Source organism: Prunus avium, chromosome 6 (assembly GCF_965620075.1).
Source record: "Prunus avium chromosome 6, drPruAviu1.hap1.1, whole genome shotgun sequence".
Taxonomy (NCBI): domain Eukaryota; kingdom Viridiplantae; phylum Streptophyta; class Magnoliopsida; order Rosales; family Rosaceae; genus Prunus; species Prunus avium.
The window spans coordinates 11,915,141-11,942,244 of NC_142289.1; the positions used below are offsets into that span (position 1 = coordinate 11,915,141).

Consider the following 27,104-nt stretch of genomic DNA (forward strand, 5'->3'; position numbering starts at 1 on the left):
CTACAGATTCATGCTTTGCCTTTGTGGCATCATGATCTAATTGTTATGAAGGAAAAGAAAAACCAAAAAGTTATCTCGTTGACTCAAATTTCTTAATGTTACTAAATCGATGATAATTTGACCTTAAAAGCTCATGAGAAACTGGTGATCAATAAGTAAATTATAATTAAACCCTAGCAACTGGATTGTCGATTCAATGTTCAATATACGACTTTGTTTAAGATCATCAGCAATGTTGAACTATTTTGGCATCTATTGAATTGAACTGCAGTTTTACTTACAATGGTACAGTTCAATAGTTTCAGTTTATTGGCACATGGGTCCCATAGTTAGCCTATTGCAATTCAATAGAGGATTCATCACATAGCACCATCTATTGCAATGAACTAAATCACACACCATTACAAGTGAAATTTTACTATTTTAGTTCAATTTTATGTAATAAAATTGCATTGATCTTGACCATTGCAGATGCTCTAAATTAAATAAATTAACATGTGGTTGGATTCAATGTTCTTTACGTGCCAATCTCATTTTCACATGCATCATCATGAGAAAATAGTAACAATTGGGTGGTCTGACTTTTTATTCTTAATCTTTTAGTCAGAAATTGAAGGCTGTTTTTGTTATAATTAAATGAAAACATTTTCTTATAAGAATAAAAATATCCCACTGTGTTATAAACGGCTAAATGAAGCCACACGTACTCAGCATAATAATTAGTGGACAAGACAAGACAGCTCTTCACTATATAAACCTAGAGTCCTTTACACCATCTTCAATCACCCAAAAAACCCTTTGGTTCTAGTTCAAATCCTTTTGCCAAATAAAAATCCCCATATGGCCTATCCAAGAGTTGGTGCCACCACCATAAACACCGGTGTCACCACCGTGGACTGCCAGAAACAAGTCAGGTCATGGCGGCTTCTTCGCTCTCTCATCGAACTTCTAATCCCAACTTGCAATTGCACGTTCATTGAAGAACATGATCAAGATCAACTACAAGCCAAACAACAAAAAAGCCACGCCAACAACTACTACTATCCCCACTATCCCCAACCCAGCTTTGCTTGTTCCAACAACATCGTAACTGGCACCATATTCGGGTACCGAAGAGGCAAAGTTAGCTTCTGTATCCAAACAAACTCCAAGTCCAATCCAATTCTACTTCTTGAATTAGCTTTGCCTACAACGGTTCTAGCTAAAGAAATGCAAGGCGGGTTTCTTAGAATAGCACTTGAGTCTACTAGCCCAGGAAATGGTGCTAGTACTAATTCTAATTCTCTTTTGGCCACACCTGTATGGACCATGTATTGCAATAGTAGAAAAGTTGGGTACGCAATCAAGCGCAGGCCTTCAGAGCATGACTTGGAAGCACTGAGGATGATGGGTTCAGTTGTTGTTGGTGCTGGAATTATTAGTGGGAATTATAATAAGGAGGATGATGAGATTATGTACCTCAGAGCCAACTTTGAGAGAAATTGTGGTTCAGCTAATTCTGAGTCCTTCCATTTGATTGACCCAGATCAGAGTATTGGCCAGGAGCTTAGTATTTTCCTTTATCGTTCAAGGTGACCACAATTAAATGATTATGGTTTTAATTTGGTTTGTAATTAGCACAGCAACCCATAACTTATATAGGACCCTCTTTCTTCTTTTTTTTAGCTGTGCTTTTGTGTAGCAGGGCTTTTGTTTTTGGGGGTACCAATTGTAAGGGTTCTCTCTAGTTTACATGTATCTAATTGGAGAATAAGTGCTTTTGGGGTACATGTGTTAATCACTTTTATCCATGCCTCATAAAGAGTAGAGATTTGTAAGAAGTTGGAAGTGAATGTGTAGCTACAAGCTTTTTAATTTGTCTTCTCAATCTTAACCTTTGTTTTTTGTTGCGAGTGTCTGAATGATGTGGTAGCTGTTTAATAAATTAATTGTGAACTAGTAGGAGAGGCTTAAATGAGATAAAAAGAAGAGGAAGAAGAATTTATAACTGAGAAATCTGACGCAAAACCTAGAGAAGTGGAACGGGTAGCAAAAGAGGAGTCTTCTTCTGGAGGAGCAGAAGGGCTATGCGTTCTTCAAACACAATCTAAACGCCATCTTTTTTCTTCGAAATATTAAATCAATATATAATAAATATAATATAACCTTAAAATAAAAAATTGTGCCTCCTGAATAGTGGGCCCAGGGCAGTCTCATTGCCAGCCCCTGTTCAGGGCCGGACCTAGCAGCCATCAAGATTGACATATATTCAAGAGCAATCAACCATTCGTGTTTCTAATTTTTAATTTTAAATCTGGAATACGAGACTAGATAGTGACTGAGCCACCATGGGGTCAATGGGGTTAGACGGCCCCATGGCAGCCATTGAAATAGGTTTGAAGGTCCTTGTTTGCTGGTGGTGCGACCTCATGGAGTTGCCCACCAACTGCTCAATGGAAGTCTAGGGAAGAAGAAGAAGGAGCTGTGCATTGCATCTTGTCACTCTTTTTCTTTTTTCTTTTTTCAAAACAGCGCGTTTTGGCTCAGGCAATTTTTTTTTAAATGACCTAGCAAAAACGACGCTATTTTGGGTCAAGACTTAAAAAAAGAAAACGCTAAATCATCACCCAATTTTCTTATTCTTTCCTCAACCCTAACCCGAATTTCTCGTCAAACCCTCATCCCCATCTCCTCTAGCACACCAACTTTGCCAATCTCCACATTATGATTTAGTTAGGGAGCAAGTATACCAGAGGTTCAAATTCAATTTACCACACTTAGGATGAATTAAACAAAAATCATTAAATACTTAAGATCACATCTAGAATATGAATGAATAAATGCACAAACTGATAAAACCAACACAAGCAAAGCAATTTGATGTTCTGATCAACACAACACCTAACAGATTAGGCACTAAAAAAATTTCTGAACTTTTACACTATAACTTCATGAGGTCACAATTTTGGATCCGATATTGAGACCAGTTCTTGATTTTAATTTAATATATATGTTTATATCCTTGGGTTTAATTAATTTAAAATGATAAATATCAGTGTATATAAATATATATATATATATATATATATATATATATATATATGATAAATATAATTGTATGCAAAATGATAAATATCATGTCATATGCGCATGCCCATTTGTTCGTCGATAAAGGAAGATTGCAACTTGCCACATGCAAAAAAATAAAAACAAACATTAATTTGTCACTTTCATTTGCAATGTGTCAACTATAACCCAACTCAATCTACTTTTTCGTCCAAAAAATTGTGTGTGATTCGCACGTGACCTTTTAGAAATTTGAAGGATATTTAACGTTCTTTTTGAAGGATCATGAGTGAAACACATGCAATCTTTTAAATGGAAAAATGGACAAAGTTAATTGCAAGTAACACATTGCAACAAGTTTTGAATTAAATAACAATTTATTCAAATTTTTTTTTTCTGATCTTAATTATTCCTTTACCTCACGATGGACCACCAAAGCATATTTATTCGGATAAAAACCAGATTGCTTTCATGGTGCTACTTTGTAGCCCTTGCCACACAGAAAGAGAGAGAAAGAAAGAAAGAAGTGACATTTTGGTTTTTAATAAGTTGGTGTGTGTGTGTGGGGCTAAATATATTTCAAAATGGGTATGCAGTTGCATGACTAGCTGTTGCTGATTCCTTATGTCGTTTCATACAAAACTGGACACCAGGGCGCGGGTTTCATCATATTGTACTGCTGTCTGCTCAAGAAGAAAGTGGAGACTGTGTGGATATATAAGCAATTGTCCATCCACACTTTTATTTTTGGACGTAAATGTATCCACTTTGTTTCAACCATCCATCCACCATGCTACACTTTCAATCTCTGATGATGCTTTCTTTTCTTTCTTTTATATAATAATTTATTTGATAAGACTTTTTTTAAAATAACTTAACAACAATTAAAGTCTTTTGTCGGCATAGCATAATTAATTAATGATGGAGTTGTATGTACAAGAATGATTAGTATGTTGACCTGACCTCCAACCAAACCAAACATTCAACCATCGGTGTTGATCGGCTTTTAATAACATTACATTAGTTTAGCCCATTATGGGTTTCCCAAATCAGCTCTACCTAATATATGTACCATGTTGGGTTTCATGGTGAACTCGAATTTCCTTTTTGAAAAGGGATGAAAATTTTACCAACCGATGGAGTTGAAAATTAGGAGCTCCCATGGGATTGGCTCTTGTACCATAATTTGGAGGTTACCTATATCAAGGTGTATATTGATAATCTCGTTCTCTTTATCTCTCTTATTTCTCGTATCACGATAATTACGTGAAGAGAAAGATAGAGATATGTGAAAATTCTCATCCCTGCATACTACTCCAACTGATCTTCTTCCTTACATATGGATGGCAATGATTTGTTATACTTTGATAATGTTATGTTATTCCGCATTTCTAGGTTTAGGGTTTTGAATTTCTTATTTTAATGAGTTTTTTTTATTTTTAGAATGATTTAGTTATTAGTTTTCAATAGTCAAAATAAGAGATCACCCAAATGCAATGATAATTTCATCACATCTTCCTTGGATTGTTATTTCTCTATTACAACAAATTTAACTTCATTTTGGAGGATATAGATAGTTTTGGTTTTGTTGACTTCTCTCATGTACTTAGCAAATTTTACCATTTGGGTGGGTATGTATTTCTATCTTGACTTGCATATTGACATTGTATACCTTGCTTATCATACAAGGAAGGGAAACAAAGGTGGAACAGTTTGAGGTATTTAGAAAGAAGGATGTTATGCATGATCGTGGATGTATGGATAACTTTTAGTTGTTGATGTAAACTAAATAGATTGCATATAGGAGAACACTACCTTGTTCTGTAGCCATTGGAATGATCGAAGCAGAAACTTGACACACACAGCACAGCTCCTCAATATCGATTTCTGTATACTCTCTCACAGATGGGGTATGAGTTCTCTAGAGTGGGTGCTTCGATATGAGCAGGGACTATGTATTTATATGCATCAGTCGGAACTCCTTGCCCATCAAGGAGTCCTCAACCTCTCCTTATTGCATCAGAATTAGTAGTTCTAATCCACTATGAATTAGGAACCTTAGCAGTCTTGGACTTAAACTGAAACACTTCTCTCCAAGACTTACAAGTCCAGTTATAATTGAATTCCTTAGTCTCCACATAGCTTTGGAACTCTACGTTGATTAGCAGACCACTTGAGTGAGATTTTTAAGACATAAAAATCTTACATTCTCCCACTTGGTCTATAATCAACAAAACCATGTTTCAACTACTTTATGGCCATGGAAATCAATTAAACTGTATTCCTAAACAAGCTCTTGGTCAACTATGAAAACAAGCATCGAATTATCAAGGTGCCTTGAATATAAAACATCCAGGACCTTTATAATCACATATACCTATCTGCATAGCCACATATACCTATCTGCATAGCCACATAAAGCTTCCGTCAAGATTAGAACACAAGATGAACATGACTTTTCTTTAGAAAATGCTTTATGTCATTACCATCTGTAGTCCACTTCTTTAAGAGATTACAAGATCTCCCTTTTCCAAAATAACTCTTTCGTGAGTGAGTATCAGGTGCAATTATAGAAGCTAGCTTGTCTACACTTGATACCAACTGAAATCACTTGTTTAAACAAATTAAACACAGAATCAAATAATAATAATAATAAGACTGCACTTTAACTGAAAATCAATCAAGGTTCTTAAATAATAATAAATAAATAAAAATAAGCTACCAAAAAGAAGGATAGATTCTAAAACAGACTCCCACTAGTCTTCCCCATCAAAACTGGACACCAATCCCATGCTTCTAACATGTCCATGAAAAACACCATTTGGCAGACCCTTAGTTAACGGATCAGCAATCATGAAATGTGTACCAATATGATCAAGCTTCACAAGACCATCCCTGATATTTTCTCTAACTGACAGATATTTAAACTTCAAATGTTTAGTGCCTGATGATCTTTTGTTGCTTTTGGTGAAGAACACTGCAGCACTATTATCATTCCAAATCTGAACTGGTCTTTCAATTGAGTCAACAACTCTCAGACTTGTGATAAGATTCTTGAGCCAAATAACTTGACTTGCAGCTTCATAACATGCAATGTATTCAGACTGCATAGTTGATGTTGAAGTGTGTGTTTGCTTCACACTCTTCCACGAGACAGCTCCTCCTCCAAACATAAATACATAACCAGAAGTGGACTTTAAGGAATCCACACATCCTCCCAAATCTGCATCTGCATAACCAACTAACTCAAGATTCTCAACTTGCCTATAAACCAAATTGTAACTTTTGGTTCTCTGTAAATATCTTAAAACTTTCTTTGCAGCCACCCAATGTGCTTGGCCTGGATTGGACTGAAATCTCCCCAAAACACTTACTGCAAAAGCTAAGTCTGGTCTAGTACAGACTTGAGCATACATCAAACTTCCTACAAGTGAGGCATAGGGCTTGTCAACCATTTCTAATTTTTCTTGTTCAGTTTTAGGTGATTGTTCCATACTCAGTTTGTCTCCTTTTGAGACTGGAACATCTCCTCCTGCACAATTCTCCATATTAAATCTTCTCAACACCTTCTCTATGTAACCTTTTTGAGATAATCCAAGCAATCCTCTCTCCCTGTCACGACTGATTTCAATACCAAGTACATAAGAGGCTTCTCCAAGGTCTGTCATATCAAAAACTTTTTGACAGAAAAACTTTGGTACCACATGTAAACTAAATAGATTGCATATAGGAGAATACTACCTTGTTCTGTAGCCATTGGAATGATCGAAGCAGCAACTTGACACACACAGCACAGCTCCTCAATATCGATTTCTGTATACTCTCTCACAGATGGGGTATGAGTTCTTTAGAGTGGGTGCTTCGATATGAGCAGGGACTATGTATTTATATGCATCAGTCGGAACTCCTTGCCCATCAAGGAGTCCTCAACCTCTCCTTATTGCATCATAATTAGTAGTTCTAATCCACTATGAATTAGGAACCTTAGCAGTCTTGGACTTAAACTGAAACACTTCTCTCCAAGACTTACAAGTCCAGTTATAATTGAATTCCTTAGTCTCCACATAGCTTTGGAACTCTACGTTGATTAGCAGACCACTTGAGTGAGATTTTTAAGACATAAAAATCTTACAGTTGATGCATGTGTATCCCATAATCCATCAATAACTATTAATCACCCAACTTGCACAATTTTCCTTAGCATAATTTATCTAGAAAACGTGAACAAACTTATCCATGGACAGGTGCGGATGCACAGAGGGACAAATGGGGTCAGTTGACCCCATGGCAGCTGGGAATTGCAGTGGGGAAGGAATGGTGTGACCCCATGGCTGGCTGGTGTGTGACCCCATGGCGCACACCAAGTGCTCGATGAAATGCCTAGAATAGGAAGAAGAAGAAGCTTGCGTAGGCAGCACCTGCCTTGCTCGCGCGCGAGCTTCTGTTTTTTTTTAAAACCACCTGGCCAAAACGACGCCATTTTGGTCCAGGAATGTTAAAAAAAAAAATTAAACCTGGCTCAAAACGAACAAAGAACCCCAGCCTATCTACCCGATTCTTCTTCCTCCCAGCAGCATCAGTTCTTCCCAAAACCTAATTTTTTTTCTTCAAAATTTCCTCTCCTCTAAAAACCTAACTAATCCCCAACCTCCACCCTGCCACTGTCGCCAACCACGTCAAGAAAAAATTAATGTTGTTGATTCAATATATTAATTAATTAATTAATTAATTCAATATAGATTAGTCTTTATGATTTCCCTCTCTAATATATTTAATTAATTGATTCAATATATTAATGTTGTTGTGTGGGTTTATAATTCATGGATTTTATTAATTTATGTGTAGAAAAAATTATCATGGAACGATTTTTTAAGAGAAAAGTGCTTATGGATAGTGAGTCTAATCCGGGTAGTTCTAGTGCAAGTGCCTATGGTAGTTCTAGTTCTAGTGGACAATTGTAACTTCGTATTTTTTAGTGTTATTTTCTTCTTGACAAAATTTCGAGATTTTACACTATGACCCCATGCGCGACACAATCTTGCGTCCGCCACTGTCCATGGACAAAGCGTTGTTTATTCGTAAGACAATATGAACTTATCACTCACAAATTCATACTAACATAGTATGTATGTCTATCATAGTCAGTAAAATACAGAATGAGTATAATTTGTATAAATCATGTACGTGTATTTATTATTCAGCAAATCTCTTAAAAATATAAAAATTCAACAATTATATAACAATTAAATTTTTTTATTTAAATTTTGTATTCCTTTTTCCATATACATGAAAATACTGATAAAATGCGAATAAAATATGTATTATTGCAAAATATTGAAAAAAAAAAAATTTCTTAAAAATACATATGTACGTATATAATATGTGAAAAATAAGTTTTTTTTAACACGTAACTTTTCATATAATTAAGAAGTGTACAAAAACATAAGTATATATATATATATATATATATATATATATATATATATATACACACGCGTGTATAATACGCAATCAATTTCCTAAGCATTTAAAAAATTAGGCTAAAAGTCACTTTTTGTTACATTGGGAGGAAAGAAACCCTTTGGAGTTTCGAACCTGGGTGTCAAACAGGAGGAAGAGGGGAGGCCACCACTGTGGTACTTACTTTCGAGGGCTAAAAGTCACTTTTGATCCTTGTAGTTTACCTCTTTTTCTCATCCTTGTAGTTTCAATTTGATAAATTGTGCCCCTATAGTTTCATAACTGTAGCAATTCAAGAACAAGTCACGAATTTCGTGTTCACGACGTCAGTGGTATTTCCATCCATTTTTCATTAAAAAAAATGAGAAATTTAAAGTTTATTTATTTTTAATCACAAACAAGAAACATGCAATTGATTTATCATTGAAATGAAATTCCCAAAGTGACCAAAGTAGCAAATAAAAATAAGAGCATTCCCAATCTAGCTTTAAATTCATCAATCAACAAAACCTAAAGACAAAATCTCGCTCAAGCATATCATCTTAGAGTTTTCCTTGAATTGACGGAAATACTCCTGATACCGTGGAAGAAATTCGTGACTTCTCCTTGAATTGTTACAATTATGAAACTACAAAGGTATAATTAACCAAATTAAAACTACAGTGACAAAAAGTGAAAAAGATGTATATTACAAGGACTAAAAAGTGCCTTTTGCTCTCATTCCTTAAGAGATGTCAGGGGTTCGATCCTTGCTTTTGTACGGAGTCACCACTTTGGCCAGCACTTTACCCCTTACGGGCCGACCGGGTGTGAGCGGGGATTAGTCTGGGTTGTGGTTAAGGCTAAGGTGCCACCCATAGTTGGGGCCCATTCAGGACCACCTCCTGGTTCAGACAAAAAAAAAAAAAAAAGTGCCTTTTGGCAAAAAAATTATCAATAGTATTTGTTTTACACGTGGCGCGAAAGCAATGGCTATTGGAAGGAAATCACATGTACCTTCCAACACCTAATCAATAGATTCGGTTTGAGTGATACCGTTTAACCCTAAAACATTTCCCTCCATTTGAATCATACCCGTTTCCGCCGCCGCCGCCACCAGTCAACAGCACAGTTCGTCACCGCCATCACCAACCTTCTCTCCGAGCCCTCATCCACCCGCGAGGTTAATGTTGATGGGTGTGATTGATATATACAACGCTTCCTCACTCCGATTGACCAATATCAGCACCAGTCGCAGACCCAGTTGTGGAACTGAAGGGAACAAGAGGAGGGTGGTGGCTATGGCTTCCATAACTCCTGTGCAGAAACAAGTCAATGAGGCTCAACAGCGTTTGACCGGTGACTCGTTCATTCGACCCCATTTGAGGAATTTATCTCCTTATCAGTCCATTTTGCCATTTGAGGTATTTCAATCTAAACGCATCTTTTTCCCTCTTTGAATCGATTTGAAGTCTTTTTTTGGAGTTTTGGTGAACGTTTCTGAGAAAAATGGTGAATGAGGGCTGAGCTAGACTTGATAATGCTTGGTTTGGAGTTTAAGTTCTTGCTATTTACTTTAGGGTGAAAATTTCTATTTTGTGTTTTAATTGTACATAATTTAAAAGGATGCAATGGCTGAACTACTCGCTTATAAGTTTCTTTTTGTTTATCTCGATTCAGTTGTCTGTATAATGCATCTTATTTATAATTCAAGTTTGGCTTAAATGAGCCAGAAATTCAAGTTTGGTTGAGAAGTAATTTTCTGTGAACTAATATTTGATTTTAGCATATGCAATGCATAATTAATATTAGTCAGAAATTTTTGAAAAATTTGAGCTGGAGCAGCCTGTTCTTAATAAACCTGGATTGAGCGCCAAAGAATCTCATGCTTGTATAATATATTTTCTTTTCTGCTTCAATGTACCAGATCTTGATTAATCTTAATTGTTATTTAAACAAGTAAAAGTTAGGTCTTTGTCCCGGTGGGGATGTATTTCTCTTCTACTGTTGATGGTATTTTCAAAAATTAGTATTTTTTGCAGTCTGCTAAAGAAATGGTTAGTCTGGACTTTCTTTTTGTTTCTTCTGATTCCGGTGAATATTTATACATAATTGGTTCCATTATGATGGTTGTTTAGGTTGAATTAGACATCTCTCAATAACTATTTCAATTGGTAAATTTCTGGCCAACTAGTGACTAAGTTTCTTTGGCTACAGGTTTTGTCGGCCCAACTTGGAAGGAAGCCTGAGGACATTATCAAATTAGATGCAAATGAAAACCCTTATGGTCCTCCTCCGGAGGTTAGTCATATGTGCCACTGTACTTGGTTTTTAAGCACAATAATTTGTTATACTACAAATGATGTGGTGGAGTTATTTGTTTATCGGTTTCCAGCCTGTGTTAAATGGCATCATGCCAAACTTTTTAGACCCCTTTATGTCCTTACTGCAATTTCAGATTGTTTGTAGGTTTTTGAAGCTTTGGGTGCACTGAAATTCCCATATATCTATCCTGACCCTGAAAGCCGTCGGTTACGTGCTGCCCTTGCAAAGGATTCAGGGCTTGAATCTGATTATATTCTTGTTGGGTGTGGTGCGGATGAGCTCATTGATTTGATTATGAGGTTATAAATGAAACATTATGTTTGTATAAGATTCCAAACCATGCTATCCTTTGTTTTTTTTGTCTATCAGCCCCTGATTTTGTCTTTCCTTTGTCCTTGATTAAAATATTGCTGAAGATGTGTGCTTGATCCTGGTGACAAGATTGTTGACTGCCCTCCAACATTCACAATGTATGAATTTGATGCTGCAGTAAATGGGGCTTCTGTCATTAAAGGTAAAGACGGCTTTCTGCTTAATTTTTTGTTGGTAATTTTATCTTAGAATATTTTAACTTCTTATCCATGAATACAAATGAAACTTTTCGTACCACAGCTCTTGTACTTTGATGTACAATATGTGTGTATAATCTGTAAGTGTTCAATGGAACCCTGCAGTGCCAAGGAAGTCGGATTTTAGCTTGGATGTAGACGTCATTTCAGATGTTGTTGTACAGGAAAAACCTAAATGCATATTCCTAACTTCTCCCAACAATCCAGATGGGAGGTAACTGAAACTTGTTTCTTTCTGTGCATAGTTTTATTATTCTTATATCCCAAGATTGAAATGAGGGCTCTTGTGTGTTTTATATTATACAGTCCATTAATGAAACTCTCTAGGCTACACACTGAAAAAAAATATTATTCAAATGGATAATCTATGGTATTAAGATTTAGAATTTGATTCTGAAGACTTTTTTTGACCTTTTATATGAAGAGAAACTGTATGGTTTCAAAAATATGAATTTTACACTAATTTTTCATGCTCTACCTATTCTATGGCAGTATAATCAGTGACGAGATTCTCTTGAAGGTCCTTGAGCTTCCTGTACTGGTGGTGCTGGATGAAGCATATATTGAGTTTTCAGGACTTGAATCACGGATGCAGTGGGTGAAAAAGCATGAGAATCTAATTGTACTTCGGACTTTTAGCAAACGAGCTGGTATTCTTGATCTTGAATTTCTTGTTATAATTCTGGTTGGGTCCTATTAACAGTAAATTTCTAGCAATAAGATTTTTGTGATATGTTTAGGTACCATTTAGCCTGTCAATAAATTTCTACTGACAATATTTTGGTATCAAGCCTGTTGATAAGTTTCTAGTGACAATATTCTATGAACAACATTTTCTTTTTTTCTTTTGTGAAATCATTTTCTTCTGAGAACTTGTATGTTGGTCGATATAATTTTGTTTCGGTACTGTTGACCCTGTTAATAAAAGAATTTATTATCACAATGGCATGGTTTTGGCATTACAAACTATAGTTCTCCTTTGGTACTGTTGGACCTGCTAATCAATTTCCAGTGACATGATTTGCAATCCAAACTTTCATGTGTTGTGTAAATTTTTAGTTTGTTAGTTTCGACCTTTTTGTAAATGGTTAGATTTTTTTGGAACGTAAAAATGGTGCAGGCTTAGCTGGACTCCGTGTGGGATATGGAGCATTTCCATTGACCATCATTGAATATCTTTGGAGAGCAAAGCAACCATATAATGTGTCTGTTACTGCTGAAGTTTCTGCTTGCGCAGCATTGCAGAATCCCACCTATCTTGAGGTTATGAATCTTTGGGTTTTTCCTGTTCCTGTTAATCTTAATAATTGAACTATTTCAAGACTAGGTCCGAGAAGGTATCATTTGTGCTTGTCACTATATTTAATATGGGTTTCAACATGTACCAGACTGTGAAAGACGCTTTGCTACAAGAAAGGGAGAGGCTTTACAACCTTCTAAAGGAGCTGCCATTTCTCAACCCATATCCAAGCTATTCCAATTTTATTCTTTGTGAGGTTACATCGGGAGTGGATGCTAAGAAGCTGAAGGTAGTTTTTTACTTCTTATAGCATGTCATCATCATCTTAGAAAACTTTTGGTTCTGCACCCAATGTATTGCAATCCACCAATTCATATTGTTAGGATTTCAGTAGTAGGGGACTGAAATGAAAGCTTCAGTATTATAGAATTCTTGGAATATCCGCAGTTTTAGTAGTTCCCCTAAGTTGGAGTGTATTCCTGGTTGGACTAGTTATGAAAGCCAAAGTCGTATATTTCAATAAATAACAAGTTGTATGAAATATAATAAAGTTATGAAGCTTTCTCTAGGGATTATATGATGCAATTCTTAGCTACACTTCACAGGGCTTGTCAAGTATTATTTAACAGGGCCTGCTAAGAATAGAGAATGTAAATTCTCAAAAAAGAATAGAGAACCTAAGAACACATTCGAACCGAATGCTAGAAACTATGTCAAGCTTTATAAATTTTAAATTAGAAAGACAGCCCTGAACATTTTGGTGTTACTGAAGTCAGTTTGAGGTTGTATCATGTTATATATCGGGTTTGATTCATGGGTGGCCCAGAAAAATGGTTCTTAACCTGCTATTCACCACTAAACCTTGTCTAACGTTTGAATCATGTACTCCTCTGTATTTCGTTTGAACATTCTATGGTTTCAATTTTGATACAGGAGGACCTAGCAAAAATGGGTGTGATGATTCGTCACTACAACAACAAGGAGTTGAGGGGTTATGTTCGCATATCTGTCGGGAAGCCTGAACACACGGATACGTTGATTAATTGCCTCAGACGCTTGTTTTAACGCAGTACCTTTGTTAGGCATCACTATGTGTAGATTGAATACATTAATAAGCCTTGTACTTTTTATCAGATTGAATTATATATGTGACTAATTCCATATGATAGAGATATTATATGCGTGTCTTAATTACCAGGAGGCAAAATATTCTACAGAATTCACTCTTTCCTGATATGCCTCCTTCAAACAGTTGTCTGGTCCTTTCTTCGTTTCACTGCAGTGAGTGAAGGATAGGAGTATGGAACTCATTTGTTTCTGAAAGGCCAAAGATTCCAGGGTACATTGCATTGCATATAAATTAAAAAAATGTAACTAGAATATCTGCAAAAAGATAAAACAAAATAAGAACTAGAAACTCATTATGATCATTGTAATCTTAATCATGTTTTGGATCTTAATCATACAATCCATAATATTAAATCTTAATCATACAATCCATAATGTAACTTTTTTCATTTTCATTACTTGGAGAGAATCGAACTCTTGACTTCTAATTCTAACCTATTATCCCACATCCTCGCCACTTGAGCTAATCCCGATGACTTGAGAAAATGGTAACTTTCACCTCATATTAAAGGGAAATAAAAAGAACTAACTATTATGTTAGAAAAAGTGTCGTTAAAAAAGTAGAAACGAAGTAACATTTCACAAATACTACCAAACTATTGGGTTATCAAAGTAAAATGCGGTCAATGTTTCAAAGAGAAAAAAAAAATGCTGCCAATGACTCAAATTGTATTGCCCAAAAAAGTATAGTATATTAGTTATAGTACAAGCCAGAATGAAGAATTACAGAAACAACAAAATCACAATATCCATTTTCTGGTGTAAAACACATGGAATATGATTTTGATACACACACACACATATATATATATATATAATTATATATTATTTATAATGGCAGTTAGTTGCCTATTGGCTACTTGAGAACCGACCTCAGCAGAATGGAATTAAGAAAATGATATGTTGTCAGCTCTCAGCTTATTGGCTCGGTGTCTGACGCCAAATACTTTAAATGTCCTGGCTGTGCTCTGCATGAGATGGGATGAAAACCACTCCCCTAAATGAAAATGATGGGCAACATAATCATTATTGATCACCTACTTAAAATTAATTAAGTATGGCTAATCATGTATTCTTAAAGGAAACACAATTATATAACTTTAACACTTGGGTGCTGGATAAATTTTGTTTGTTTATTGTTCTCAAATGTTTAAACTATTTAAATAAGGATAAAAAAGTAATTAAGACATAACTTTCAATGCCGTTTTTACTTGAATGGAGGAAATTATGAAGCGGAGAAATTTTCAGTAGGGTAGAGAAGAATTGGAATTGGAGTATGGATTGTAGTGTGAAGCCTACATACTCTTTGATTCCTTACGTGTCAATAAGAAAGTCGTGATTTGGGGAAAATTATCAATAAAAGAGAGATAAGGAATTAGAATAAGATTACAGATTGTGACATAAAACCTATGCTTTTTGATTTTATATGTGTTGATAAATGCAGATGAAATCAACAATTTTAATTATTTCGTTCTTCTTTCTATTTATTTTTTATGTGTTTCGCTTGTACTTCATTATCAATTTACCAAAAAAATAAGGGGGGATTTTATTTATTTTAAAAACCAATCGATCCAGCTTTGAACTTTGAAGTATATGTCTGGGTTGAGTGGGCTATGACTTGGTTGACAGATATCGCAACAGGACAAATCCTAAAACTGGCGATGACTTTGGGAGAGTCAGCAACTCAGCCAACTTTATAACCAACCTAACCGTCATCGGAAGTCTGGTAGTTGAAGCCACAGGGGGAAAAGTCCTAGAGAGAGAAACTGATCCCAAAACCTCAGGAGAAGCAAAGAAGCTCCAAAAAACCACCCAAAATTCACACACAATTGATTTGTTTATGTCCTGTCTCTCTCTCCCTCTACCTTCTCTTCAAAGATCCAATCTTCAAACAGACCCGCAAATAAAAATGCCGACTTTCTCATCTTCTTCTTCTCACTTGACCTCAGTCATACAATTGATGTCTCTCTCTCATTCCCAACTGCCACTGCTTAATTTGGTAACATGGGCTGGTTCAAAATCCCCACCATTTTTACTTCATATAATCACACCCACCTTCCTTACTACAACCCAGCTCGCCAAAATTTGGTAAACAAATCCGAAACCCAGAAAGATGGCGCCCCCAACAAGGTCTTTCGATTTTTGCGCAGGCTTATGTCTGGAGGTTTGTCGAAGTGTTTTGCTTGTTCTGTTTTTATGCATGAATGGATTTTCTCTTCTTGGAGCTATTTCTGATGTGGGATTTTGGCGTTTCTGTGGAATGTGCAGGAAAAATTGATGGAGGGTCAAGAACTGAGGCAGAGGAGAAGCTTTACGCTTGGTTATACGCCTTGGCGCAGTCCGACAAGGATTTGGTTTTCGAGTATGTTCGATCCACAGAAAGGGGTTAGTGTCCTTAGTTACTCACCTTAATTCTCTGTTCTGTTTTTAACCAAAGTTATTAGGGAATGAGAACTTTGAGATTTGTTTTTCTGATAGATGCAAGTGTGTTTGTAAAAGGACTGACTGAATGTATTACATGGTTGTCTCCATTGTTATACGGATGGTGATCCGAAAAATGTATGGGGAAGTTAGTAGAATTTGAAATGCTTTATGAAATTCCAAGATATAGGCAAATTTATCAGTTGAATTTGATAATTATAAGGCTAGGTTGGTACATTTTGCAGTATTTTCATGTAAGCCCGAATTATAAGGCTAAAAGAAGTTGTAGCTCCTCGCAATTGTATAATAGCTCTGGAGTTTCGCTTCGCTGCAGGATTAAGCTTTGCTGAAGCTGAAAGGAGATTGAAGGAAAACGGACCGAATGTTCCTATTGATTATTCTTTTCCAAGCTGGTGGCATATTTTGTGGAATGCTTTCTTCCATCCTTTCAATATCATATTGATTGTCTTGTCTGTAATCTCATACTTTACTAGCGACAGCCCGAATGGATGTATCATGCTTGTTTTGGTTTTCATAAGTGTCTCCCTCCGATTCTATCAGGTATTTCTTGCTTAGTTTGTTCAATCAAATAGGTTCCATATCTTTCAATCAAATGAGATTGATTTTCCATGTTCCTTTCAGGAATATGGCAGTTCAAAAGCGGCCATGAAGCTTTCAGAATTTGTAAGGTGCCCGGTCAAAGTTCAAAGATGTGCAGGTAGAGTTTACCAGACCGAGCTAGTGGTACAGATTGACCAAAGAGATGTTGTTCCTGGTGACATTGTCATTTTTGAACCTGGAGACCTTTTTCCTGGTGATGTGAGATTGTTATCTTCGAAACACCTTGTCGTAAGGTACAGTGCCTCTAAGGCTTTCTGTCTTATAAATGAGTATTTTTGAGTTCTTTTATGTCATTCTTCCTTTTTTAGATTAAGTGATCACTCTATGCTTCTTGAACAGCCAGTCATCATTAACAGGTGAGTCTTGGACAACTGAAAAAACTGCTGATATCAGAGAAGATCAAAGCACTCCATTGCTTGATCTGAAGAATATTTGCTTCATGGTATGTACAATAAGGCCTTAAATTGTTCAAATTATGCTGGAACATTTCAATACCGTACACGTAACATCAGAGGTTGCACCTTATAAATTGAAAAAGTTTGGGATTAAGACTTCATTAATGGGATTTCTTTCACAAATTTCATGATTAAGTAGGAATTTCCTGCTTAATATATTTTGGTAATATTGCATGTTACTGAACAATTATATAATTTCCTGCTGTTTTGTAAAAAATTCAGGGGACGAATGTGGTATCAGGTGGCGGAGCTGGTCTAGTGGTTTCCACTGGATCTAAGACATACATGAGCACCATGTTTTCAAACATAGGGAAGAAGAAACCACCAAATGATTTTGAGGATGGTGTCCGCCGCATATCTTACGTGCTGGTTGCTGTTATGCTAGTTGTAGTCACCGTCATAGTTGTAATTGACTACACTACATCTCATAATCTGACTGAGAGCATCCTTTTTGGAATCTCGGTAGCAAGTGCACTAACTCCTCAAATGCTTCCCCTCATTGTTAACACAAGTCTTGCAAAAGGAGCACTTGCTATGGCCAGAGACAGATGCATAATCAAAAGCTTATCTGCAATCCGAGACATGGGATCTATGTGAGTATATACATAACTATATATATATATATATATGGAAGTGTGTGTGGATGGATAAATCTTACCACAAACTGATAGCTGCCTGAAATGATGATGATTCGGTGGCTTTTGGAATGGATAGAACCGTCTTAAAGTGGAAATGTGCATATAAGGCTAGGCCTTTATGTACTACATTGTATGCATTTTGTCATGCTCCAGTGCAAGCTTCATCTGATTATACTAGTCCTGTGTTGAATTCTTTTTTTATTTTTTTTTCCTGAAGAGGGCGGAGGAATTCACCGGTACTTGACTATATGATGTTAAACTGAAAGGGACCCATTGTGGCTCTCAATCCAATTCTCTTTTATGCTGAAATGGAGATATGGTTTAAAACTTGACAAATTGTAATGTAGAGCAATGCCTGATCTGAATTTCAGAAAACTATTTGAAGTGTTGCATTGTGCTATCCTGAAATTCTCTTGCATAATAGAATTGTAGCAGCCAACTTGCCTTCCATTTGCAGAAAACATGAAAGAAAACTAGGTAGAATATGTACTCTTGCATATGGCTTTATCATTTTCTGAACTTGAACTTCCATATTAATTTGTTATGTTCTCTTTTTTACAGGGATATCTTATGCATTGACAAGACTGGTACACTCACCATGAACCGTGCAATAATGGTTAATCATCTTGACAGCCGGGGGTTATCAAAAGAAAAGGTTTTACAGTTTGCTTTCCTTAACTCCTATTTCAAGACCGATCAGAAGTATCCCCTCGACGATGCAATTCTGGCACATGTATATACCAATGGATACAGGTTCCAGCCATCCAAGTGGCAGAAAATAGATGAGATTCCTTTTGATTTCATAAGAAGAAGAGTGTCTATTATCATGGAAAGAGAAGCAGAAGACAAAAGCCGTCATGTTTTTGACAGAGTCATGGTGACAAAAGGAGCTCTGGAAGAAGTAATGAAAGTTTGTTCTTCTATAGAGGATGTTGACAGCGGCACAGATATAACGTTCACTTCTGAACACTACCAAAGGATTCTAAATATGGTTGAAGAAATAAGCAATGAGGGACTAAGAGTTCTAGGAGTAGCAATAAAGAGCCTTGATACGGTGTGTCTGGATTTCTTACTCAACTTCTGCATTTAATGAATTCAAGTGCATTTGCTTATTTCTTTCAAAATTTTGCATGTTTCCTAGTAGTCCATCTAATACACAATTTCTTGCTAAAATATTAAACAAGCCGCTGTGGATTAATTATTCCTATATAAAGTCCTTGACCTTGGTATTTGCTGAACTCGAACAGAGATGTGAGAACAGCACACCAAAAAGAAAAAGATTTCTGCTACCTTATAATGTTACTAACATGAAATTTTTTGTGACAATGCAGGAAACAAGTTATCAGCGCAAAGACGATGATGAAACTTTTGAATCAGACATGGTTTTCCTAGGCCTCATAACGTTTTTTGACCCACCCAAGGACTCAGCAAAGCAAGCTCTGTGGCGGCTGGCCGAGAAGGGAGTGAAAGCAAAAGTACTAACAGGTGACTCTCTCTCCCTAGCTATAAGAGTTTGCAAGGAAGTTGGTATCAGAACAACCCATGTAGTTACAGGGCCAGAGCTTGAGCTACTCAACCAGGAGTCATTTCATGAGACCGTTAAAAGAGCAACAGTACTAGCTCGACTCACCCCAACGCAGAAACTTCGAGTTGTGCAATCGTTGCAGACGGTTGGTAATCACATTGTTGGCTTCTTGGGGGATGGAGTAAATGACTCGCTTGCCCTGGATGCAGCCAATGTTGGTATATCAGTTGATTCAGCAGCATCAGTTGCAAAAGACTTTGCTGACATTATCTTACTGGAGAAAGACCTTAATGTCCTCATCGCCGGCGTTGAGCATGGTCGGCTCACATTTGGGAACACAATGAAGTACATAAAAATGTCAGTTATAGCCAACCTAGGAAGCGTTCTTTCAATTCTCATAGCAACCGTGTGCCTCAAGTATGAACCGTTGACTCCTCGACAGCTTCTTACACAGAACTTCTTGTATAGTGTGGGCCAGATTGCAATCCCATGGGACAAAATGGAAGAAGATGCTGTAAAAGTCCCACAAAAATGGTCCCAGAAAGGCTTACCCATGTTCATTTTGTGGAATGGCCCTGTGTGTACAATCTTTGATGTAAGCGCACTTCTGTTCCTTTGGTTCTATTATAAGGCACATGGTGTGGTTGACAGTATGTTCTTCCATTCTGCTTGGTTCATTGAAGGGCTTCTCATGCAGACTTTAATTATCCACCTGATCCGGACTGAGAAAATTCCCTTCATTCAGGACCTTGCCTCATGGCCTGTGCTTTGTTCTACGGTTCTAATTTCTGCCATTGGAATTGCAATTCCATTCACACCAATTGGGGACGTGATGGGATTTGTTGAGCTTCCATTATCCTACTTTGGATTTTTGTTGGTGCTTTTTATAGGATATCTTTTTGTTGGCCAGGTGGTCAAGAGACTCTACATTATGGTTTATAAAAGATGGCTTTAGTTAACTAGAAGGGTGATTTTGGCTGAGATTCATGTTTTGCACAGTAGTGTGAGAGATTAGGAAGAAAATTTTCTCATATATCATTGACACAGAGTGTAATACATATAGCCTCAAATTTGTTACAGAATCATTGACATTTTCTGTCCTTCCACAATTTTATTGGATCTGCAATTTTGCAAAACAATATGAAAGAATATGAATGTGATGGTTGAGCAGAAAAGAAGAAAATCTGCATTTAGATATTTCTCTCCAAGTGGTGAGCCATGATGTATTTCAGGTATGATTTGTCACAAAGTATGATGCAGATAGAACAACACATATGTCAAGCCCAGCAACGCTAAACCATTAACATTCCGTTTCTTGGGTGAATTACCTGCATAGATATAAATAATTTTCTGTTAACATGGTTGATGTAATCAAAGACTAATTCAGTACGGTTTACATGTGTGTCTGCATTGGTGATGTTATAGCAAAAAGAACAAATAAGTCTAGGCAATTACCCAATTGGAGATAGTTGTTCCTAATGTTCCATTCAAAATCCCAGTGTGGTCTGTCATTTTTCAGTGTCCAGTAAGCCCATCCAAAGGAAGCAGCATTATAAACCTCTAACTGGACCCTCCCAAAGTCTTGATAATCTTTCTGAGAGCTGCTTGTCACGTTCCACTCATTCACCCACTCTCCTACAAAGAAATCCAGTTTTCAACTATTATAGCTCATACTACTTGAAACCTATAGAAGATGAGTTTTCAGATAAAAAAATCATGATAACTTATAGGCTCGGATTTCATACCAGAACCAAAATATAAGGCCTTGAAGTGAAAAAAGTTTTTAGGTGAAGGGAATAGGGGATATTGCCTTACCAATAAAAACTAGTGGACCATTTGCACTGTTCAGGGCCTCCAATTGAGTTTCCCTGCTCTTGTATATGAATTGTATATTATCCACAGCGCTCATATTAACAAAGAAATTATCAAAAAGATTGTAATAATGCAAATCCACCACTAGATTATGCGAGCCTATGTTAGCATGATAAACTTCCAATGGATCTGCATTGCCAATTCTTTGGCAAACTATTACATAAGCTGTTGATGAGTGTTTCCGAACAGTTTGATAGCCTTGATTGTAATATGAAACTAAAATATCCAATGGAACTGTAGCTGCAGATGGCTCATTTAGAAGCTCAATTCCCAGCAGAGCAGGATGTCTTGCATACCTGCAAATGAAAGAAGTCATGTTGGGCATGCTTGAACTATTGAGGGGCCCCGAATTAATGCAGTGGATATATTCAAACGCTTCAAAGCTACAAAGTGTAAGGGAAACAAAAATGGAGATCACTTTCAGGCGTGTTAGCGAACATTGTTCGATATAAAATATTACGAGGAAAACCTAGAACACGTTTGCAACTTGCATAACATGTGTCTAGACATGTGAGGTTGTGTGCGAGAGAGTGAGACACAGAATGAATTGGCATCCCTGAATTGCATTATGCTTTTAAGTTGGTAATCACTCAAAGATTCAGGATGGTAAATTAGTGGCAAATTACAAAACGCTTTGCATGCTTACCACCCACCATTATAATTTTATCTGTTAAATAATATTCAAAGGCATATGCAAGTGTGTAACTCTCTAAGAGGTTAAGAGTGTAGCAATTCAAAAACACATCAAGAACATACCTGGAAGCTAGAAAATCTATAACGTGCAGTGTTTGTGAAATGTAATCTGGATTAGGCCAGTCTGTTGAACCATCTCTACTAGCACTATGTTCCATCCCGTTCTGGGAGCCAGGAGCCGCGTGAAGGTCAATTATGCACTTAATATTATAGGCTCTGCAGCACAGTTCTAATGTATGACATCAGAACTGAATGTGATGTTTTAAGTATTAATAGTCTGAACAGAATTAGGTGAAAGAAAGACCTACTGTGCCCATGAGAATGCATTATCTAGAGCTTCCAAAGTTCCACCAATAAATGGTGCGGGAGGATCAGGATCATAAGCAATCCACCAGCCAACAGGAATCCTCACAGTGTTTATTCCATGTTTATACAGAAAATTGAAATCTCCTATAGTGATGAAACTGTTTCTATGTCTCTACAGTTTAAAAAGGTCCCAATATCAAATAAAAAAACAGAAGAAAAAAGCGATAGGAATCAGATGCTCTCATCAAACAAGTATAATGCTCGAATATTCAAATTTACACACAAGAACATATAATCATTTGGCACTGACCAATGAAGACAATATCCACAAATATAACAGAACAAGAAACTTGAGGAAGCAAAAGTAGATGACAGCCAAATTCAGATGCCAAATATGTGCAAACAAGGAATAAATAGGTACTAAAATTGCAAGGGTCAAATCCTAAAAATGTTTGAATATCTTTTCTATCATCCATATTTCAGTAAAATTTATTCTCCCATTTTGAACATTGCTCTGCCATTACAAATATAGATAGAATCAGTAAAGTAAAAGAAAAGCATATTATACACATCCTTCTAATTGTTTCCCTTTTTCTAGATTTGAAAATTATTGCCGCTTCGATTCTGATATGTATGTGCATACCATTCAAAAAAGTTAATCAATTCAAATAATATAGAGGATGTAAATCACCCATTATAATGGCAGCTAGAAAGTAACATACAGTTACCTTAAGAACCTCTTTGGCCTTATTGTGTGCATATCCATTTGCCAGCTGGTAATCTCCATGCAAATTATTAGAAACAATGGCCATTTCAAATGTGGCTGCATTATCATCCCATCCTGGCTTCCCTGGATAGTCTGCGATGAGCTGATTTTCCACTGTAGCCTGCAGGTGATAATGCTTTATTATTGAATTCTTAGACAGTCACAGGCAATCGACAATGAGATAATGATTCTTAGGTGCCATATCAATAGATCCCTAGCAAAATAAATATTCATAAAGTCAGCCCATGCTAAGTGGTGACATGAATATTTTAAGGGCATAATAGAGAACTTTTTCTACGCATTCCTTTGGTAATGACATTGTGGAAAATTTCCTCAACTGTTCATAAATTTTAAGAATAATATCAACTGTAATTGGATAATTACAGATTCACTCATTTCACAGAAATTTCATGCAAGCCAAATAATTGAAATTTTCTTGGAATAAGTCACCTTCAGAAGATTTTTTTCTGCTTTGAGTCATTTCTTCAAAACAAATGGAGCAATGGAGCATAAGAATCTCAATTACCCTGATTCAAATTTCTCTTAAATTTAACTGAAAATTCTGAAAAACATCATCCTTACTTGACATATCAACTTACACAAAATGTTTAAATCAGAAAATTAACTATCCTAAAATATAAATGATTTCCCAACATAAATATTTCATGCTGAGAAATCCGAGATTGACAACTGTCTCACCAACAGCTGAAAAATTCTTTAGTCGAAGGTTTTAAACCTGCTTTTAGATGAATTGTGGTAGAATTAAGAGCATGAAAACACATAATTCCTCACTCTAAATGTAATAATGTGGGTCTTCTTCATCCTTTTCACAGTAGAAAGGATCATACCTGCAAATATGTACCACTCATTGTTTTGATGTGAACTCTGCCATTGTTATATTTTTCAATGTGAAAGGTTTCTAATGTTGAAGGTGATTCTGCAGTTGCAGAAAAAGAGCAACCTTCGCCATCACATGTTAGAAACTGGCCTTGCAAGGTGCGGAATTGAAATTCTGATTCAGAAACTCTCCATAACTGCAAGAGAACAGAAAACACATAGCATAAGCATGAGTAACATGAACCAAAATAAACTGAAGACCTCAATTTTCTAGAGTCCAATAAGCATATATTTATAGTATATATAGTTAACTCCCCTTCCTTATAATACAGAAACCAGAAAGAAGTGAGTGAGAGAGAGAGAGAGAGAGAGAGAGAGAGAAAGAGAGAAGCTATTTTGAACTATAACTACGTAATAAACGGATTTTTATTTTCATTACCAACTCAAAAATCTCATACTACTAACGCTGAAAAGTCTTATATCTATAAAGAGCTAAATGTAAGGTGTTTGATATGCCAAAGGTTTTACCTTATGCTAATCATGTAGCAAAATCTACCAAATTAGGATAAGGGTTGCTAGCTCTTTCATGAGATCAGTGGCCCCTTTACCTAACAACCGATTCAGATTTCTGAAAAGGGGATTGAGAGGAAAGATAGTTTTTAAATGAATGTTTTCAGTTCTTTCAAATCATTATGGTTCTAGTCTCTCTCTCCTATTTCTGGGAAAAAACTGAGCATAAGGGCTTAACGGATACTTTTAATCGGACAAGACTCAAGATCTATTTATAAGTTAACAATCAACAGAAAACTACTGGCATGAACTATTTGATCAGGCATCTTACCGTAAAGGTTTCCCATGAAGATGCAACATCTCTACTAACCGAGACGTTCATCCCTCCCCCATTCTCTGCAGAGACATACTTCTCCAAGGTCACGGACTTCAGTTGTACCTGTGTTCCATCCTACATTTCAATATCCATAAATGGGTCAGCTGAAACAATAACGAAAACCCAGAAGACAAAAAATAAAAGAATTCTGAAAATAAAACAAGAAAATCTAGAAAGAAAACTCACCAGCATGTCTCCATTGGGAATGCCATCAAAAAGTGAAGGCTTAATCCAACCTTCCACAACCAACCACCCACCCAAGTTCACTCCTCTCACTTTGGAGTCCCCATGCAATCCCTCCACTTGGATCAACAATTACAACATATAACATTTAAAAAGCAAAAGAGAATGAATTCTGCTTCACATTGATATGTTACAAGATTGAGCGTGTTCAAGAAAGAACCAAATAATTCAAGAAATTGAAGCATTGGAGCTCACCTACCTGAGTATACTCCGGAGAAGATGAGCCAAGAGCAGAGTAGAAATGTGCATACCCATTTGGTAAGAACAAGTTCCATGAAGAATGCTGGCTTCAAAAGCACCGAGAAAGGACAAATATAGAAATCCATCTGCAACAAAAGAAACCCCAATAAAGTAAGAAAGCTTATGTTAACCCCCAAAACCCCACCAGGGGGAATCTTAGTAGTTCCTTCCTTATCACCCAATTTATATACCAAATTCAACTTTGTAGACAAGCACAAAGATCACTAGCACTGCTCTTCACATTAAATTAATTTAATATAGGCTAAATTCCCTGAAATAATGATAAAATCCTACTTTACCAACTGTTTGGTCCATGAAAAATGAGGCTTTAGGATGGAAAATCATTTGTTTTCCTATGTTTGGTAAGTCCTTGGAAAATCGTTGCCTTGCACATGGGAAAATAGTGGGGAAAGTGAAGCCGTCCTTCCCCTTGGGTTTTGTTTTCCTCATAAGGGAAAGTTTGGGAAAATGAGCCAACATTAAATACACATTTTTCATGACCATATTATACTCATTAACAATTTAGAATTACAATATAGCATTAAATGCATTTTTTATATATTTGATTTCATATAGGTATAATTTGAAATTAAACAAACTTTATTTTACATTCCTACACAGACCAAACATGTGAAAGGAAATAAAGTGATTTTTCTTAATTACTTTTCTAGGATTACCAAACATGGAAAAGAAATCTCCATTTCCCATCCTTTGGGAAATGACATGGGAAGTGATTTCCCCTCAAATCCGTTCCATGAACCAAATAGGAAGTGACCCACTTTGACTCCTTGACCAAAGTTTGATATTCCACATTGCCCCATATCATCAATTCCATCCAAAAGTCCGATAAGTTTGATGACGTGGCAGGGTTGTTTTAGTAATTTTGTGCACCTAGGTCATTTACTCCAATTTGAGTGGGTGATGTAGCAAAGCGGAGCCCACCTCCAGCATGGATAAAAAAGTAATAAAAAATTAAAATACAAACATTAAATTGAAAAAAGAAAAAAAAAATCCTTTCTCATCGAGTCGAACCAAATCCACCCCACCTACCTTCTTCTCAAGCACAAAAGCCCAGAAACTCATCATTTCCCCCCTCCACTTGGTCCCTACGCAAAACCCAGAAACCCATCTTCCTCCCCTTCCCTTCTTTTCATCCGTAACCCACCCCCTCCCTGCATAGAAACTAGAAACCCATCTCCCCCTACCCCATCCCTACGCAGAACCCCATCGCCCCCCTCCCCCCTCAACCCAGCTGATTTCTTAGACCTCCTTCTTCCCTCGATTTCTTCTATGCTCCCTCATTTCCCCACCACAACCCACCAAGACCCATCGCCCCTTCCCTCTCGCTTTTTCTACCCCACTCCCATAGAATCCCAGCTCCCATACCCATTCTAATCCTCTCCGACCTGTGCCCCTCTCTCACCCCCTTTCCCTATCGCAACCTACTTGGGATGGCAAATCCCAAGTTTGTCTATGAAGAGCAGATCTAATTATATTAGTGTTTATAATTGATTTCTTCTGTGTAATACTAATCGATAGGGCCTCATTGGTAAGTGCTACAAGATCTTGTACATCGGAACCCATGGTTATGGACCCGAATCCATTAGTATGGAACATTTTCTTTTCCAAGTGAAATCCCCTAGTATATAAAAGAGTGAAAAAGTGCTTTCGTTGTTGTGGAATAAGAAGCCTTAGTATCTTAATGCATGTATTTAATTTATTCAAAACAATAAGGGTTAAATACTCAAATGGTCCCCAAACTTGTACGCGATTTACATTTTGGGGCCTGAATTAAATTTTTCGTTCAAATGGTCCATAAACTCTATATTAATTACTCAACTGGTCCCACCGTTAC

At 36.5% G+C, this 27,104-nt stretch overlaps 4 protein-coding genes across 6 annotated transcripts; 3 read left to right on the plus strand and 1 right to left on the minus strand.

Annotated features, from left to right (window-relative positions):
- The first annotated feature begins 764 nt into the window (after window positions 1-764).
- LOC110748208 (protein MIZU-KUSSEI 1-like) lies at window positions 765-1,867 on the plus strand. The gene has a single exon (XM_021948224.2). The coding sequence runs from the start codon at window positions 841-843 to the stop codon at window positions 1,573-1,575; it is 735 nt and encodes a 244-aa protein (XP_021803916.2). The 5' UTR covers window positions 765-840; the 3' UTR covers window positions 1,576-1,867.
- A 7,658-nt stretch (window positions 1,868-9,525) lies between these two features.
- Window positions 9,526-13,825, plus strand: LOC110745085 (histidinol-phosphate aminotransferase, chloroplastic). Its single transcript, XM_088254071.1, has 9 exons — window positions 9,526-9,908; window positions 10,702-10,785; window positions 10,954-11,108; window positions 11,226-11,323; window positions 11,484-11,592; window positions 11,871-12,028; window positions 12,499-12,641; window positions 12,767-12,907; window positions 13,552-13,825. Exons 1-9 carry the CDS (start codon window positions 9,672-9,674, stop codon window positions 13,681-13,683), a joined length of 1,257 nt encoding a protein of 418 aa, XP_088110197.1. The 5' UTR covers window positions 9,526-9,671; the 3' UTR covers window positions 13,684-13,825.
- Window positions 13,826-15,369: 1,544 nt separating this feature from the next.
- Window positions 15,370-20,555, plus strand: LOC110763609 (uncharacterized). The gene is made up of 8 exons (XM_021966432.2): window positions 15,370-15,910; window positions 16,015-16,131; window positions 16,502-16,728; window positions 16,810-17,021; window positions 17,128-17,230; window positions 17,466-17,836; window positions 18,443-18,935; window positions 19,213-20,555. The coding sequence occupies exons 1-8, from the start codon at window positions 15,751-15,753 to the stop codon at window positions 20,359-20,361; spliced, it is 2,832 nt and encodes a 943-aa protein (XP_021822124.2). The 5' UTR covers window positions 15,370-15,750; the 3' UTR covers window positions 20,362-20,555.
- LOC110763610 (putative glucan 1,3-beta-glucosidase A) lies at window positions 20,411-25,524 on the minus strand. 3 transcript variants are annotated; one of them, XM_088254977.1, is made up of 11 exons: window positions 25,441-25,524; window positions 25,209-25,335; window positions 24,953-25,068; window positions 24,722-24,841; window positions 23,892-24,077; window positions 23,006-23,164; window positions 22,280-22,449; window positions 22,035-22,187; window positions 21,222-21,574; window positions 20,862-21,041; window positions 20,411-20,734 (listed from the first exon to the last, which is right to left on the minus strand). In XM_088254977.1, exons 2-11 carry the CDS (start codon window positions 25,333-25,335, stop codon window positions 20,649-20,651), a joined length of 1,650 nt encoding a protein of 549 aa, XP_088111103.1. In that variant the 5' UTR covers window positions 25,441-25,524; the 3' UTR covers window positions 20,411-20,648. The 3 variants fall into 3 exon arrangements, with proteins under 3 accessions (XP_088111103.1, XP_021822125.2, XP_088111104.1); XM_021966433.2 differs by lacking the exon at window positions 25,441-25,524 and having other exon boundaries at window positions 25,209-25,430; XM_088254978.1 differs by lacking the exon at window positions 25,441-25,524 and having other exon boundaries at window positions 25,205-25,342.
- Window positions 25,525-27,104: the final 1,580 nt, after the last annotated feature.

Excerpts from the sequence above, each read along its gene's own strand:
- LOC110748208 (XM_021948224.2), top strand. The coding sequence starts at position 841 with ATGGCCTATCCAAGAGTTGGTGCCACCACCATAAACACCGGTGTCACC.
- LOC110745085 (XM_088254071.1), top strand. The coding sequence starts at position 9,672 with ATGTTGATGGGTGTGATTGATATATACAACGCTTCCTCACTCCGATTG. Across the intron at positions 12,029-12,498 it reads GACTTTTAGCAAACGAGCTG|GCTTAGCTGGACTCCGTGTG; the intron begins GTATTCTTGATC and ends AAAATGGTGCAG. Across the intron at positions 12,908-13,551 it reads TGGATGCTAAGAAGCTGAAG|GAGGACCTAGCAAAAATGGG; the intron begins GTAGTTTTTTAC and ends ATTTTGATACAG.
- LOC110763609 (XM_021966432.2), top strand. The coding sequence starts at position 15,751 with ATGGGCTGGTTCAAAATCCCCACCATTTTTACTTCATATAATCACACC. Across the intron at positions 17,022-17,127 it reads TCGAAACACCTTGTCGTAAG|CCAGTCATCATTAACAGGTG; the intron begins GTACAGTGCCTC and ends CTTCTTGAACAG. Across the intron at positions 18,936-19,212 it reads CAATAAAGAGCCTTGATACG|GAAACAAGTTATCAGCGCAA; the intron begins GTGTGTCTGGAT and ends GTGACAATGCAG.
- LOC110763610 (XM_088254977.1), bottom strand. The coding sequence starts at position 25,335 with ATGGATTTCTATATTTGTCCTTTCTCGGTGCTTTTGAAGCCAGCATTC. Across the intron at positions 25,069-25,208 it reads CTTCTCCGGAGTATACTCAG|TGGAGGGATTGCATGGGGAC; the intron begins GTAGGTGAGCTC and ends TGTTGATCCAAG. Across the intron at positions 21,042-21,221 it reads TGGTCCACTAGTTTTTATTG|GAGAGTGGGTGAATGAGTGG; the intron begins GTAAGGCAATAT and ends ATTTCTTTGTAG.